This window comes from Alternaria viburni (genome assembly GCF_023758015.1).
Source record: "Alternaria viburni strain BMP 2772 chromosome Unknown scaffold_5, whole genome shotgun sequence".
Taxonomy (NCBI): domain Eukaryota; kingdom Fungi; phylum Ascomycota; class Dothideomycetes; order Pleosporales; family Pleosporaceae; genus Alternaria; species Alternaria viburni.
Window position 1 is genome coordinate 580,393 of NW_026055774.1, and position 15,558 is coordinate 595,950.

General features: G+C 52.5%; 6 protein-coding genes across 6 annotated transcripts; 2 read left to right on the top strand and 4 right to left on the bottom strand.

Moving 5' to 3' along the window:
- Positions 1-255: 255 nt before the first annotated feature.
- Positions 256-2,637, bottom strand: OCT1 (Mitochondrial intermediate peptidase; the record flags this gene model as incomplete). Its single annotated transcript, XM_049351953.1, has 1 exon — positions 256-2,637. One exon carries the CDS (start codon positions 2,635-2,637, stop codon positions 256-258), a length of 2,382 nt encoding a protein of 793 aa, XP_049213424.1.
- Positions 2,638-2,828: 191 nt separating this feature from the next.
- On the top strand, positions 2,829-3,702 carry J4E79_003058 (uncharacterized protein; the record flags this gene model as incomplete). The annotated part of the gene is made up of 3 exons (XM_049351954.1): positions 2,829-2,855; positions 2,903-2,995; positions 3,082-3,702. The coding sequence occupies 3 exons, from the start codon at positions 2,829-2,831 to the stop codon at positions 3,700-3,702; spliced, it is 741 nt and encodes a 246-aa protein (XP_049213425.1).
- A 315-nt stretch (positions 3,703-4,017) lies between these two features.
- Positions 4,018-4,920, bottom strand: J4E79_003059 (uncharacterized protein; the record flags this gene model as incomplete). Its single annotated transcript, XM_049351955.1, has 1 exon — positions 4,018-4,920. One exon carries the CDS (start codon positions 4,918-4,920, stop codon positions 4,018-4,020), a length of 903 nt encoding a protein of 300 aa, XP_049213426.1.
- A 2,033-nt stretch (positions 4,921-6,953) lies between these two features.
- On the top strand, positions 6,954-8,486 carry J4E79_003060 (uncharacterized protein; the record flags this gene model as incomplete). The annotated part of the gene is made up of 8 exons (XM_049351956.1): positions 6,954-7,058; positions 7,122-7,156; positions 7,207-7,286; positions 7,340-7,362; positions 7,423-7,567; positions 7,619-7,644; positions 7,692-8,305; positions 8,363-8,486. 8 exons carry the CDS (start codon positions 6,954-6,956, stop codon positions 8,484-8,486), a joined length of 1,152 nt encoding a protein of 383 aa, XP_049213427.1.
- Positions 8,487-9,126: 640 nt separating this feature from the next.
- J4E79_003061 (uncharacterized protein) lies at positions 9,127-9,847 on the bottom strand (the record flags this gene model as incomplete). The annotated part of the gene is made up of 2 exons (XM_049351957.1): positions 9,127-9,760; positions 9,810-9,847. The coding sequence occupies 2 exons, from the start codon at positions 9,845-9,847 to the stop codon at positions 9,127-9,129; spliced, it is 672 nt and encodes a 223-aa protein (XP_049213428.1).
- A 731-nt stretch (positions 9,848-10,578) lies between these two features.
- On the bottom strand, positions 10,579-14,696 carry J4E79_003062 (uncharacterized protein; the record flags this gene model as incomplete). The annotated part of the gene is made up of 4 exons (XM_049351958.1): positions 10,579-10,586; positions 10,609-11,165; positions 12,575-12,819; positions 12,870-14,696. The coding sequence occupies 4 exons, from the start codon at positions 14,694-14,696 to the stop codon at positions 10,579-10,581; spliced, it is 2,637 nt and encodes an 878-aa protein (XP_049213429.1).
- Between the last annotated feature and the right edge of the window lie 862 nt (positions 14,697-15,558).

Consider the following 15,558-nt stretch of genomic DNA (forward strand, 5'->3'; position numbering starts at 1 on the left):
TGTGTGAGATGAGGGTATCTGCCGTATAAGGTTCTGTAGAGAGGAGTATGTAAGTGCACGAAGTAGCATTCCAAATTCGCATGATTCAAAAGTAATAAAGGATACTACAGGTGTTCTGCTTGATTTGAGAACTCCATATCTATGATATGAATGCATGCGCGTTTAAACGTATCGTCTACCGTCTAACCATCTAACCATCATATATACATGCGTCGCAACATTAAACGTATATAAAGCATGACATCAATCACGACTCTATTTCCCCCTCGCCTCCCTAATCCCCCATTTCCCCACCTCGGCCATAGCCTCCTCACCTCCCTTAGCTAACCTCTCATCCTTGAGCACACCAGCCAAGCACTGCCATCCATCCCTACCTCCGCCCCACTTAAGCACCTCATTCTTATATAGCTCGCCATTCTCCCTGTCCAAACTACCTTCTTGGCCATTATGCTGGAACACATCTTTCCATATCTTCGCCGCTAGCGCACGGTCAAAGAGGTAAGAATAATACGTAGCCCCGTATCCAAACAAATGGCCGAAGAAACCCTGCCAAGCTGTACCAGCAGGTTCAGGAACAGAAGCATATTTGTTGTAGACGTCGTGGTATACTTTTGTAGAATTGAAGTTGGGGTCTGCGGCGATGGGGGAGTGGTACACTTGGTCGAGCATGCAGAGCAAGATCTGGCTTTCGAGTTCAGAATATTGGTTCCGGTTATCGATCGCGAGTCGGGCTTCGACTGCGGCCATGGGGACCGGCGCGTCAGTTTCCCAGTGGCGGGCGTAGAGACCCAGGACGTGGGGGCAGAAGGCAAAGTGCTCCATTAGGACCGAGGGTAGCTCGGCGATGTCGGTTGCGCATCGGGTGCCGGAGACGTTTTGCAGGGCGGTGCGACCGAGGATGGAGTGCAGTGCGTGGCCCATTTCGTGGAAGAGGGTGCGGACGTCGTGGATGTTGAGGAGGGTTGGGCGCGAGTGTGAGGCTTTGCTGAAATCGCAGATTAGTGCTATTGTGGGGAGTTGGAAGTAACTGTTTCGTGAGGCGTTGTAGGATACGGGCATGCCGTCTGTGGCGGCTTCGATGGGGGAGGAGAAGCGGTGCGGCATGTGGGCCATCTCTTCCATCTCGGAAGGGAGAATTTCGCGGCTACAGCGAAGGGTGAAGTGCGCTGGATTGGGGGTCTTGCCGGGTCGTGAGTACAAGTCGCAGTAAAGCACTGCAATGTGACCTTCGGTGTCTGAGATGACGTCTAATCGGCGAACACCATCGTCCCATACCTCCCCTGGTTGCGTCTCTTTGGGAACGAATCGCACGCCGTAAAGACGGTCGAAGAGTCGCGATATACCCTGTAGTACAGTGCCAACGGAGAAGTAAGCAGATAGAGAGTCGGGCGTGCGCTGCCTGTAGTGACTCTCCATAGAGGCTAGCATCTTCTGTGTGTAATAGAATTTATCCCAGGCGTTGATGCGATCGGGGAAGTTGTCCTGGTGGGCGTCGCCTCTCTTCAACTCCATCAACTCTTCTAGATCAGCGAGAACAGCCGGCCGGCTGTCCTCATACAGTGCCTTTAAGAATGTGTTTACGGCTTCCGGTGTTCGCGCCATCTTGTTCTCTAGCGTCATATGTGCGAATGTCTCGTAGCCTGAGGTTTGGGCCAATTCCACGCGCAGTTTCAAAAGCTTTTCTAATCTCGCGATGCTTGGTTTGTTGGCTGTGCGGACAGCCTGGTACGTCTCTTGCCGTACATCTGCGTCGTCTACGAATCGTAAAACCGCTTGCGATTCGGAATGCATCGTAGAAATCTTGGTCTCGCCCCATTTCGTCAGCGCCTTTGCGAGGTTGGGGTCCAGCCCTCTCAGCTTCGACGACTTGAACCTCAAGTCCCGTTTCTCTGGCGCCATGCCTTCCACAAACTCGTTCCCTACGTCTGCAATCTCGCCGCTCAGATCTACCAGCCGCTCCCTTGTCTTGTCGTCTAGTCCGATGCCAAATCTTGAAAAATCCTCCATCAATATCCGCGCAACGATGCGCTCCTCCTCGCTCCACGTGTCGTACACCTCGGATATCTCCGACGCCTTCTTCAGCTGGTCGTGCAGTACCGGCGTGGTGTTCAGCTGGTTCATGTACTGGAACACCGTCTGGTAGGCCTTCATCGCCATCATCTGGAACTTGCGATCCGGATGCGTGCCTCTTACAAAGTCGGCCAAGTCTATCACCCGACATAGTAGATCGCTGAGCTTGTCCAGGTCCTTGACCATGTGCTTGAAGTCCTCCGTCGACTGCGCGGCCGCCACCTTTTGCACCACGGCATTGCAGCGTTGTATTGTTACGGTAACGAAGTCGACGAAGCCCTGCGGGTGGGTGAGGTATTGGTTCCCTATTATTCCTGTGGGTTTTCCCTTTTGCGATGCGCGCTTGAAGTCATTCCAGAAAGATGCGTTGTCGAAAACCTTGCGCAGGGCGTCGTCATCTGTCTTCCCGCTGGCAGACAGGCCGTAGAGCGAGCTGGGCGGCGCAGTGTCGCGTGCTTTGGCGGCGGCGGCGAAGGTGGAGTTGAAGCGTCGTTGGCGTTGGGAGGAGCGCAGGCATTGTTGGCAGACCCATGGCGACTGCTTTGGGCGAGCGAGGCGCTTGAGCATATTGGGTTGCACGGGTTGCACGGGTGAAGGGTGGGCTGGCAGAAGTCGGACGAGACGAACGATGTCATAGCTAAGCCGAGGACGGGCGGGAATCTTGCGGCGTTCGCACGGCCGTTTCCGCATCTTCTGAGCTCAACATCACCAGTTGGACATTACCAGACTCAACCCATTGCGCCTGCCCCACGCTCGACATGGCTTTCAGACCGCTGTTACGGCAGGTGAGTAGCCCGCAAGAGATGGCAGACTGTGTATTGACATCGCATAGCGCGCCGCTGTCCCCGCCATGGCCGCCCTCTCTGCCGCAGCAATCTTCGCACCACGGACCGTATACGCAGAGGAGCGACCTGCCGACCATTTTGTACGTTGGAACGCCCTCAAACTCTCGGAAAAGCTTTTTGAGCGCCTTTAGTTTCCTTATCAATCGTAATACTAACGCCAAAGTAGAACCGCAAACCTATCTACGATGACATGCCCGTCGACACCACAGCGCCTACCGCTCCCGCCCTGACAGAACCATCGAACTCTTTATCACCAGAGTCTAGCTACCGACCGACACCAACCGACCGCCTCGCAGTCCAGATCGGCCGTGCGCGCATGGCTCTGTACGAGCAGGCTGTCCGCGGCGAGAAGGCCGTCGACAACGCACTCACAGAGACGCTCCGTCTCGAGCACTCCTTCACAAGCACCATCCGCTCATTAGCCCCACCCAGGGAATCCGGCGAGAAGGTCCTCCCCGGCGCACTCTACGTCCTCGTCTCCTCCATGGCCGGTTCCATCGTCACGCGCAACCGCAACATCCTCCTTCGAACATCCGTCCCCGTCGCTGTCGGCATCACCGCCGCGAAGTTTGTGCTGCCCATCACTACCAAGAACGTTGGAGACCTCATCTGGACCTACGAAGAGAAATACCCCGTACTTGCGGATACCCACCTGCGGATGAAGAACAGGATCTCGCAATTCATCGAGACTGGAAAGGCACATGCGCAGGGGACTGTTGGTATGGTCGAGGGCAAGCTGGCTGATACACGTGAGAATCTTGAAGGATGGGTCAAGAAGGGCCGGTAAATAATACCTTATCAAAAGCTTCCATGGCACGAGTACCTGTACATTATTAGTAGCGGGGCATAGGTGGGAAGACCATCTTCACGCAATGTGATTTGCATTTTCTTTTGTTCTGCAGCTTCCTTCGCGTGTCTCCGAATTTGTTGGTATGAGACTGCTGTCATTCGCCAAACCGTTTAAGCATAACCATTGCCCCATCCCTCCAGTATTTCGGTCCGTCCTCTATAACCATTTTTGTCATAATCCAGTCCCGTGTCACTATTCCCGGTCTGCCTCTTCCGTTTCGCCTTGTTGATCTTCCTCTGTCTCTCCCACTTCCTACTCTTCCTCTCCGTCCTCCTCTTCCTCCTCTTCCTCCTCTTCCTCCTCGTCCTCGTCTTCGTCCTTGTCTTCCTCCTCTTCCTCTTCCTCCTCTTCCTCTTCCTCCTCTTCCTCAACTTCCTCCTCGTCCTCCTCTACCACCTCTTCCTCTCCAGAGAGCCAGTCGGCCAAGGACTTTTTCAGATCATCTCTGCGTTTGCGTCTGCGCAGCACCAGCAAAGCCTGCAAGAGCTCTTGTATGAACTGCGCTGGGTAATCCTCGTAGCTTCTTCGGGTGTTTCGGCCTGCCTTCATAGCATACAAATGCGCCAGGAACTTCCACAGTTTGGAGGTCTTGCTTGCATTGTCATATGCGTACACAACACCTTCTTGTCCAGGAAGTCTGTTTGTGGCCAAACTGTAGTCGATAATCTCCTCACGAAGGGCTTTTAGAAAGCGGGCGTCTTGCAAGCTGTCACCAACTATGTGTGCTTTGATGAGTTGTCTGAAGCGGCTTCGCACATCATTCCCAACGTCGCCAAGGGGGAAGCTTGTAATGACTCCAGTGTATAGCCATTGCATATACATGTCGAAGCTCAGAGGGTCGCAGTCACTCAAACTGAGTTCATCGAAGCAGGCCTTGGTGGGCTCTACGTACTCCCAATCCCTGCGGCAAAGAGGGCAGGTTTCATCCTTGTTCATCCACTCTTGGACACACCCAGTGTGGAAGTTCTGACCACAAGCCTCGCAATAAGTAACTGGTGAATGTCCCAACATCTTTTCAGTGCAGATTGAACACTCGCCTTCGATGACTTTGCGAGAGCTTTGCAATCTTTCCTTAAAGTGGCCCGAACTTGAACAAAGCAGGTCTTGGTGTACACTGAAAGGATGTTCGTCAGGTCCGACAAGGATATCGACCATATGGCGCCCGAAACTACGGATACTGTCAGATCTGATGTCTTGAGTCGTGCACGCTGCAGAACTTACTGTACGCGTTTGTGTGCACCTTTGCGTGCGGCGCCCCGAGTCTTTGACACCGTCATCGCGATGCCCTGGTTGCTGAACTTGCTGATCTATTAGTTGATGTCCTTACACTCCCGAGAGTGACGTGGGTGGTAAGCTTGTTGGCTGGTTAGCATGGATAATATATACTATCTAGGTAGCGCGATACTCCTGGCGCCACTTTACTTGTAGTGAGGCCATTGCACGAAGAATGAAATGGTGAAAGGTGAAGGTGACTTAGGTGAGAGACCTAACAAAGAATTGTCGTGGCTACGATTTTGGCCAGTATGCGATATACCGTCGTGGCAATCTGATTGTCTTTGGATCCGCCTGAGAGACAACGACGTTTGGAGAGATCATACTGGGGTAGTCACGTCTCAGCTCAGGCGACTTCCTATTTCGAGAGTGGAAAAGCCATTCTTGCCTTCGCCTTGCAAGGTAGGGGCGACAGCCCAAAAAAGCTCTTCAGACAGCAGTGACATTCGCGCACCTACTACGACACAGGTCTACCTCCTCTTCACTGCGAACGAGGTACTTTCCTTAGAGACGCCCCCGAAAATCCTGAGAGGTACCAGCAAGCGACTTTCCAGTGATGTTGAGCGTGAGAATTCGTCACTCTTACTCGATACAAACAAGTCAACATTGCCCACGTCTGATAGAAAGCTCTTAGCATCTCCGCCAAGCGCGCTACTTACGACCCTACACCACAGGCCATCATGCCTGGCCTACTTGTTCAAGATGCACATGCATGACAGCTCAGCGCTTTGATGCATGGTCGCCGAACGGTGAATGGCATAGCAGGGGACGCCGTTGGATGATGCTAGGCAGAACGCTTTCAAAGCCCGCAACGACTGCCACATACTACGCACCCCCACAACAGGCGCATTACGGTTTGAGTGGTTCGTACGAAAGCGGTCGTCTCCTTGCTGATTTTTGTATCCACCACCACGCCTATCTGCGACTCCAACAGACTTGGTGATTGCATTGCATGCTGACCAGGCCTCTCTTGTGAAGTGGCAGAATTTCAATACCTCGGCGATTTCTCCTTGCAGCAAGTATCCCGACATGATGCACTTCTCAACAGCCAGACCTTGCATGTACATCGCTGGGATACTAGTGAGGGTCGGTACGGATTCTGTCAGCTTTGCGAACGTTTCTCCCCAACGGTCCAACGGTCCAGGCCGCAGTGGCAGGTAAACCGCCAGTTTGGTCAGAATGGCATGATTTGACACGGCCTTCCCCGGATCCGATACATTGGTTGATGCGCCCGACGCATTCCTTCCAATGCAGCTCACGCGGCCAAGGCGCCGGAAACGCCGAGCTACGAGTGGCTGAGCCAGACGAAGACGAAAACCATGATAGAGACAATGGCAGGGAAGCATTTGGAATTCCGATAGCCGCAGGTAGGAAGCCGTTTGGGAAAGTCCTTTGTGTACGCTAGAGAACTGTGCCCCAAACACACAGCAGAGCAAGGCAGATCAGGTCTCAGTCCCAGAACTGGGTCAGAAGCCGGGGCTTAGGTCGTGCTAGCGCCCGAGAAGCAAAGGAAGAAGACAACAATGGTGGCATTGAGACATTGACGGGCGTGTTGATGGTGTGCACCCGGGGAGTGGTCGGTGAGCTGGTGGCCCAATCTCTCGGAAGGAGTGACGCATGTCCAAAGCCACGCACTCGGTACTGGCAGGATGAGGCGTAAAGCTGTCGGTGTCATTCGACACGTTGGTCGTGGCTGTGGGTCTTTGCAACAGCTGGCAGCAGACAGGGCGGTCGAGGTTGCGAGGACTGCGGGGTTGACTGGCCCCCTAGCGCTCCCGTCGGCGCTTTCGCTGTCGGCGCGCCCTCCAAGGCCAGGGCCTTGGGAACGACATTATCCATTCCGCTGGGTTTCGCCTCTTCCTCGACACGACTCGGGGCGAGTCCTGTAGCGCACCGTAGCGCATCCCCAAGACATCATGGCCACCTCTGCGACTGACCGTGTGCGCAAGACCAAGCTGCGGCCGCTGTCCAGTGCCACCAATCTCACCGACTTCACACACTCGACGGCCGACCCAGCTGATGTATGCCGCCTGCTCTCCCCACTACATACGTACCATGGACTCCAAACTAATCGCGATCTGTAGTCGGATGCACCGTCAGATGGAGAACTCAACGACTTGTACCTCTCCTCCTCACCCCTCGTATACTCCATGCGCTTACACATTGCAGCGAGGTGCAAAGCCTCACGCCAAGCATGTATGGCGTCGAGAAGAAGTACGGCCGAACTTACCATGGCTTTCATGCTGGAGGTACGCATACCTACCGAATGGCTTTTCGCCTGACTTTAGCTAATTAACTCCAGCCTACCCATTTCCCAACGACGAGGTACGCGCTGCTAGAACCCAGATTCGCCCATCGCCCTTTCGCTGACTCGGATACCCACAGCTCGAGATCTATCGCCTGGAATGGGAACATCACATCATAACAGGACTGCTGCAAGGCAAACACTACTTCGCGCCGCTGAACACAAAGAGATCGTCGAGGATGCTGGACATTGGCTGTGGCACCGGACAATGGTGCATCGCGATGGGTATGTGCTGTGCCTATAGCTTCTTATAGAAAGACGACTGACAAGCACCAGCAAAAAAGGCTCCAAAACACTGGCGGGTACGCGATGCAATACTCTCTTCGTGGCCACGCTAACCAGACATCAGGTTGAAGGCATCGACTTATCCGCGATCCAACCCAAGAAAGACAGACTGCCCAACAACGTCGACTTCTGGCTGGACAACATCCTCAAGACATCATGGTGGTTCCCCGAGAAACAACCCTATACCTACGACTACGTCCACACACGCTTCATGCACGGCATCTTCACAGACTTCCGAGAAATCATACAAAAGGGCTTCAACAATCTGAAACCTGGTGGATGGATGGAGTCGCAGGAGATATTCTCCAAGCTCCAGTGTGCCGAAGGCATGCCGGAAAGTTACCCGCTGCTTGAATGGTCAAATCTGCAAGACGAGGCCGCGCACATCCTGGGCCGGCCGTTACGCATTGCGGACAAACTAAAGAGGTGGTACCGAGAGGCTGGATTCGTGGATGTACACGAGGAGGTCTTCGCTCTACCCGTGAACCCATGGCCAAAAGAAAACAAGTCGAACATGTACGGCAAGTTTTGCATGTGGAACATGCTTGTTGGTTTGCACGGATGGACTATTGAATACTTTGTCACCGGCCTGGGCTGGACACCAGCAGAGGTCGAAGTCTACCTCGCGCATGTGAGGAACTCGCTCGCGGACGAGAGTGTGCACGCCTACTACAACTTGTAAGTCGCATACTGAACATTTCACGATATGACGAGGCGGATGCTAACATCTACTAGCTACGTAGTATGGGGTCGCAAACCTAACGAAGGCGAACCCGGCAGCACGATACCCAAACCCGACCACTGGCCGCAACCTCCCTCTGACGACGACGAATCAACCTTTTCATCGGGAATATTATAATACATGTTTGGAACAGCCAGTATTAGCTGGCACATATGCATATGATTGAGCTTTTGGCGTTATTCATTGATAGGTGTTCTTGGGGATGAGCCTTCTGTCCTTTATCGTGGATTGCAAGGAGGTAATTTGTTGCTGTTGTTGTTGTTCTTTGCATATCTTCTCGGCGGCTTGTGTCGGTTGAAAAAGCCTTGAGCGGTGGTTGGGATCCTGTTGCTTGAGGGTCTGCGATTTACGATGTATGAGACTTGGACTTTCTATGGTGTTTGGATGAGGGGGTTAGTTGTTAATGTCATTCGGTTCGTTGCTATCTCAGGTCTGTGAATACAATGATGAGTCACTATGGTGTGTATAGGGAGTTTGCCTTCGTTTTCATACATGATGGAAATGATTCGGACCACCTGAGGCTGAACCAAATCCTGTGCACCCAGTTGTAGCCTCTGACTAGTAACCTGCTTCGCTTTCCCGTTTTGCGTTTCGTTGACACGTATCGCGGCAATAGTTTCAAGAATGTCCTGGTCGGCGACCTCGACTCCTGTCACATGATCGAGCACTGCAGATCTTCCAATAATGCTTGCTCTGCTTCAATCTGTGCTGCGGTTGACTCAAGCCAATAGAAAGTGTTTGGTGCCTCTGTGGGGAATCAATCCATCTTCTCCATGTAGTTGCTCACATTTGCCATCGTAGCCAGCTTCGGCTTGTTGTCTGGACGGTCGGCCAGAAGTGCGACGGCGAGGTCAATGAGGAACTCCTTGGGCAGAGTCTCCGCGTTCTTGGCCATGTATTCGGGGTGTATTTTGACCCAGGAATCTACCAAGAGGCGACGACCAAGACTGCCAGCACACGTGCCCTGGTATACGTTGATTATGGTATCGATTGATGGACTGTAGATCTTCCCGTTCGCGTCTTTCTCCTGAGCGACCTCCAGCAGACTCTTGATGGCGGAGTTCTTCGTAGCCTTGTCCTGAAGCTTCTCACCGATCACGTAAAGCCGGCCGAGTACGTGCATCTCGCCCACGATATGAGTGGCAGTCTTCGGTTCTTCGATGGCGTTGGTAACAACGTAACCCGTGTAGAGAAAGTTGATGTAGATGTTGAAAATTTTTGGGTCGTCCTCCGGCAACCTGATGATGCGTTCTTTGCTCTCTGTCCAGTTGCCGTTCATGGCACGTTGGAAGAATTCAGAACGTGCGCACATGATTCCTTCATGGACTGAAAACCGCTGTTGATCTGGCTCTTTGCCCACAATGACTGTGACAAACTTGGATGGATCGAAGCTGCTATAGTCAGCTACTCGCTCTGGAAATCTGGCATGCGAATACTCACTTCATTGCTGTATTCACGCCTGCTCGGAGAGTCGCCATGGCCGCTACGATAATGGCAGAGTGGCCTGATTGACGTTAGGGAAGTAGGAAATGGCGGGAGGCTTTTGGAAGGAGACTATTTTGAGCTGGGTGTAAGCGAAAGAAAAAAGCTCGAAGCGGCAGGTTCGTTTGTACAAATCTGGTGCGGTGACTGGTGAATTCGAGTGACATCATCGGCGTCTGCGCGCGGTGAGCGACCGCCTACAGCTAGCCATTGATAAACGTGGAATCAGTGAAAAACTCAAGATGCGGACGACTAACAAAACTTGAGCTGACAATACTAAAAGTGATGCTAGACGTATACATTAGCTAGAGATATAATAGCGGATGAGTAGTCAGATCGATGTAGACACCACGGTACACTGCCCGAAAAGAGGCGCAGAATCGAGTCTTTAATCTGCTTTTGGATAAGAAGAATAAACAGACGAAGTTGAAAGACGAACACATGACAATGCGACTAAGTTTTCCTAGAGTTTTCAGGATTGGGACGTATTGAATCAATGGAAAGCGAACGTCCTGACTTGCAAGCTTTATATGTCTGCCATGCTTTTTGACTAGATGCACATGCTCCGTATATGATTGCTTTCACCTCTCTGTCTCATAGCTCTCATCGAAGATTTACCAACCATGCCGTTCCTTCCGCAGACGGCAAACTCCACGACCGTACTGTGCAAGCCGGTACATGGCTACTCAAAGCTTCTCTTGATATGCAGTATAGCCCTTTCTATATGCTAAATTTCTATTTTGCATTGGACGCTCACCATGGAGTGAGTAGGCGAGATCGACGAGGAAGTCCCTGCAAAGGTGTTCACTAGTCTCGAGAATACTCTTCGTGCTGATGCAGGTCCAGATGTCGACCATGAGGCGCCGTCCAAGACTACCTTTCAATGTGTTCCTATACATCAACTCGACGATCTCGGCGTTGGGTAGTCTGTCGGCGGCAAACGACATGGCGCTGATCTCGGTACGAACGGTCTCCAAAGCGGAATTCTTGGCTTGCGTATCTTGCAGCTTCTGAGCGAGGATGTAGAACTTGACATTTGCCAGAGTATGTGCTTGGAATTCGACAGGTGTCGTCTTTTGATATTCTGTTTGGGTGTACATCGCACCCATATAGATGAGATTAACGTAGAGAGCGAAGATCTTGGGGTCGTCCTCAGGTAGTTTGACAAGTCGATTCTTCTTCTCAGACCAGTTGCCATTCATCGCGCGGCGGAAGAACTCGGAGCGTCCGGCTAGGATGCCTTCGTGGAGTAAGAAGTCTTCCTGAGAACCTTCAGGACCGACGCGCACAGTCAAGAAGGAAGCCGGATTGAACCTAGGTTGAACATATCAGAACCGGTGGTAGATGGTCGCGAAAGGTGACTTGCCTCATAGTGCTGTCTCTAGCAGCTTGTGCAGCGGTTTGTGACTCCATCTTGAGCACTATCGTCCAGGTGGCCTTGAATCGCGGAGGGTGGTGTGAGGAGAGGTGAGGAAGGGATTGTCGAAAATTTGCAGCTATACGAGACGTTGGTCTGCAACTTGGCTGTAGGCAGATACGCGTCTATGGCAAGTCGCAATCAAGGTGAAGGCCGAATTGCAGGACTAGATCTGTGATTGGTGTAGCGGCTTATGAGGATGGAGTGAGAGGACCCACAATCATGGCGACGGAAGCGGTCGAGAAAATGAATTTCTTCTGATGCCGCTAGATCGTAAGGCAAGGCGGAAGCAAAGGACGTTAGCATGGTGTAGTATCAGGATGCGGATACTGCCCAGGTGGGCAAAGGACAAGCACGTGCCATAAGTATAGTCGCGACTTCCTGAACATGTAGCCACATGTGTTGCCATCAGCGTACCTGCCTCAGATAATGCGGTCACTCACCTGATGCAATTTGGCATTTTGCAAGTTTACCTGATCAACCTCACTATGTTAGACCTCTGCCTGACCGCTCACATTCGCTTGCGTGCACCTTTGCCATGTCGTCATCACCATGTGAGACCCGACTACACTCCTCACCCAACATCTTGATGTTGGCAGAACCCCAAACAGTTCAGATACAGGCGCAACTTCTTCGTGCACGCCATACCGGCTCTAGGACTCACCTTCACCTCGCCCTCCCCTAGCCCGCCGTCTGCCTAGCCCCGCCACCCTGCATGCAAGCCCTCTCACCTGAGCCCACCCATTATGACCGCCCACAGGACCCACCTTTACCTGAAGATATAAATCCCAACATCACCCCGTCCACCATCAACTCTCCTCCACTTGGCGGACTCGGGTGGGCTCCTGACGGGTACATAGAGTGCATTGCACGGATTAGAAAAACCTAGAGAAAAAACAGACAACATGTCCATCAAAACCAAAAGTGACTCTGGTAATGGGAAAAAACACATAAGAGAAGGATTTGTCACACAAAGGGCTGAACTCAGGAGGGCGCGCCGTTCGATTCGGAGTGGGCGTCGGTCAGCAGATGCTGGGTGGGGGTTGAGTTGATTCTTTTTTGCCCTCTTTTTTTTCCGATTTGGGTTTGGAGGTGAAGGTGAAAATAGCATGTGAGAGCGGGTGACGTATGTCTCTCGTAGAGCAACAACACGCGGCCGCAGCTAAGACATAACAGAGGGATGCAGAAGACACGCAGAGGCATGAGGAAATAGAGACATAAGACAAATACAGATGACTTGAAGTTTCATGTGACTTTTCTACTTTTACCGTTAAGTATGTCCTTCCTGAATGGCATCGCAGCGTACCCGTTAGGCCTGTGCGATGGCGTGGCACTCCTTTCTGTCAGCTTCTTCCACAGCTCGCCTATACTTGCTCTGTTGGCGGGGAGCATGCTATATTGCAAGCTGTATAAGTTGCGGCGGTGAATCGGTGGGACAAACTGCCCTGACACGAGATACAACAAGACGCTAGGCGAGAAGTAGTGCTTGCGTATGCGATCGCCAAGGTCGAAATAGGGTTGGAACATCGCACGTAGTGACAGCGGGATCGACTGCGTAGTATGAGTTCTCGTATATCACAGGATAGAGCAGTTCGACTTACCTTCAGCAACACATAGGCCGTCGGCGGTGAGCCTGTCTCGCTTGTCGTGCTAGAGGTAAGATCGGTCGTGTCTTGTAGCTCGAAACAGATTCCTCCAGGTAGTCTTCCAGGATCCTTCAGTCGTAGCATGACTGCGAAGAGCGGGAAGTGATTGAGACAGGCAAGCCCCATCTCCAGCGCAGCTTTTAGTCCAATGACAGCAATGCGTGCGCTGGCAAACGTCAAGTAGAAGACGAACACAGTTGGCAGTAAGAAGAACTGCAGTGTGAAAAGAATAGTGCCGAGCAATAGCTGGTCCAAGTCGTAGTCGCATGAGTCGATTCGGTTGCGGAGGATGTTGCGCTTCTTTCCTCGGAAAAGGTGGAAGAGGGATATGATTATCGTAAGCTGCCAATGAAAGATGCGAGCAGACGCGACGTAAAACGAATAGATGTGCAGCGTCAGCAGCGAAACGAGGTCCGAGAAGATTGAGATGGGCATAGTGGCGCCAGCGAAAGCAGAAAAGCCAATGATCTGGATCAGCGCAGGTAGATGTGGCCGCAGGAGTGATATGCATCCCGCCCAGTAATCAATGACCCAAAGAAAAAGGTCGCCCAGGAACGCAGCCAGTTCAGTGTTCAATTTCAAGCCTCCGGGCCATCCCATAAGCCATGATATCATGCGCCGTAGACCGTCGACTGACCAGGTACTGAATATGGTATCGACCTGAGCAGCCACGAACGAAGCGTTCTCGATGATGAATGTTCCAACAGCGATGCCCATTATGACATCGTTGGCAACCAGCCACAGACTATTGTAGAACCGGATATACTCCGGATGACTGTTAGTGATGCTTTCCCAGTCGATTTTCCTCCTTCGTAAGGTGAGATACTGAATGGGCCAGTAACAGGACTGTTGTAATCGTATGTCAATCTGTTGCGCCGTCGCGGAGATGTCTTTCAGAGCTGGCGAGTCGGAAGAACCTGGTCGCCAATGGAGAAGCTGAAGAACGGCTTCTCCCATTATGCGATGGGTGATGAGCCCAAAGATAAAGAGTTGTGCGGCTACCGGCCATACCCAGACTCTGAACGCATAATGGAGGACAAGCCATATATAGTCCCAGAGATCGTTCGCAGACTCGACGACCCGCTCACTGACACTCAAGGCTCGCTTCATGCGCCTGCCTATCATACCGATGTTTTTCTGCAATAGGGCGTTCAATTCGTGCGAACAGTTCACCTGCTCGATGAGCATCGGCAACGCCAGCTCCTTTTGAGTGCGCGGGTGTGCAATGACCGTGTGCAGCTTGAGCTTCTCAACGAGATGTGCCTTCCTTCTCCGCTCCTTCTCTTCTGCTTTCTCCAGCTCCTCGAAAGCTACATCCCATTCCGCGACCCTTGTTTTGTCTCCTAATGCGAGCGTGATAGGCTTGAGCGAGAGGTATTGCATACGCGTTGGGTGCGGTCGGTCGTATACGATGACTTGCATAGCCACGAGCGGTTCGTGAGGATAATGAAGGCGCGGAAAGCGGAACGAGGGGTCGGTATGGACTACGATGAGGTCGGTATCAGGCTGTTCGACTGGGCTCTTGGGGTTGACGTAGCCCAAAGCGCGCATCGAGGAGTGTCCGCATCGTTGAAGTAGTTCCTGAACATCGTGTGGGCTGTGTCGCAGCAAGGTCCCGACAAGCAGCGCGTTCTCGACTTGACGCAACTCGACTTCTTGAAGCACAGCTACCACAAAGACATCTGACTTCGAGTTTCTGAACCCCACCAGAACGCCCGGCGCAGAGTCCTTTGGAGCGTCTGACGGCCAGAATACGCGCATCAACCCATTGTGTGTGACCATGTCATCATCCTGCTACCCCGCTAGACTAGAAGGAACCGCGACGTTTGAGCTGCTCGCGCGCAGAGATGCCGGTGCCTGCGAGTCGGGGATGCTGTTTGATGCTGTTAGTAGGGACCCGGAAGTGCGATCAAGGCTCATACTGACCAAGTCTGTCTCTTGTGTCGCGATGCGCACAACGGGTAGTATGAAGAGGAAGAACAGCAGGGACAGCAGGCAGAAACCCTTAGCAGTCCGTGTCACAACGCCGTGATCCCAGGCAAAGATACCTAGTTCGTAGACGCGCGTCACAAGATCCCAACGGGCGGTCGAGTACCCTGCGACGAAGATTCCGATAGTAAGAATGGAGAAAGCGTGCATCTACGCCGTCATGCCAAGTTGTATTCGGAAAGGTCGAAGGGGGACTGCGCGAATACTAGACTAGCATTCAGGAAGGCGCAAGTGTCTGCGATGCGTCCTGACTTTCACTCTGTGAATTGACACTGGTATGAAGTTGTGCGCTTGGGCGTACATGGCGCTGAATGCATTAATGCGCGAGGCGTAGAAAGACGACGATCGCGTACGTGGAAGGTCCGGTTCATCGGAATGTGACGCTAAAGCTGAAATGGCCTAGCGTTCATCTCTCCGTCCTCGACAACATTGAACGGTGAACACCACTGCAGAGGCAAGCGTCAACACCCAGACGCACAAGGAGATTCACCCTTTTCGACAAGCAGCTATAATACACCAGCTGCCGTGCTACGGTAGGTGCTTGATTTCGTCTCGTCAACTCTTTCTACTCTACTTCCATACTGTCTACGTTGATTGCTTAGCGCGATTTTGCGACGAGCATTCCCAGTGCCACATGCATCGGTCGATATGGGCA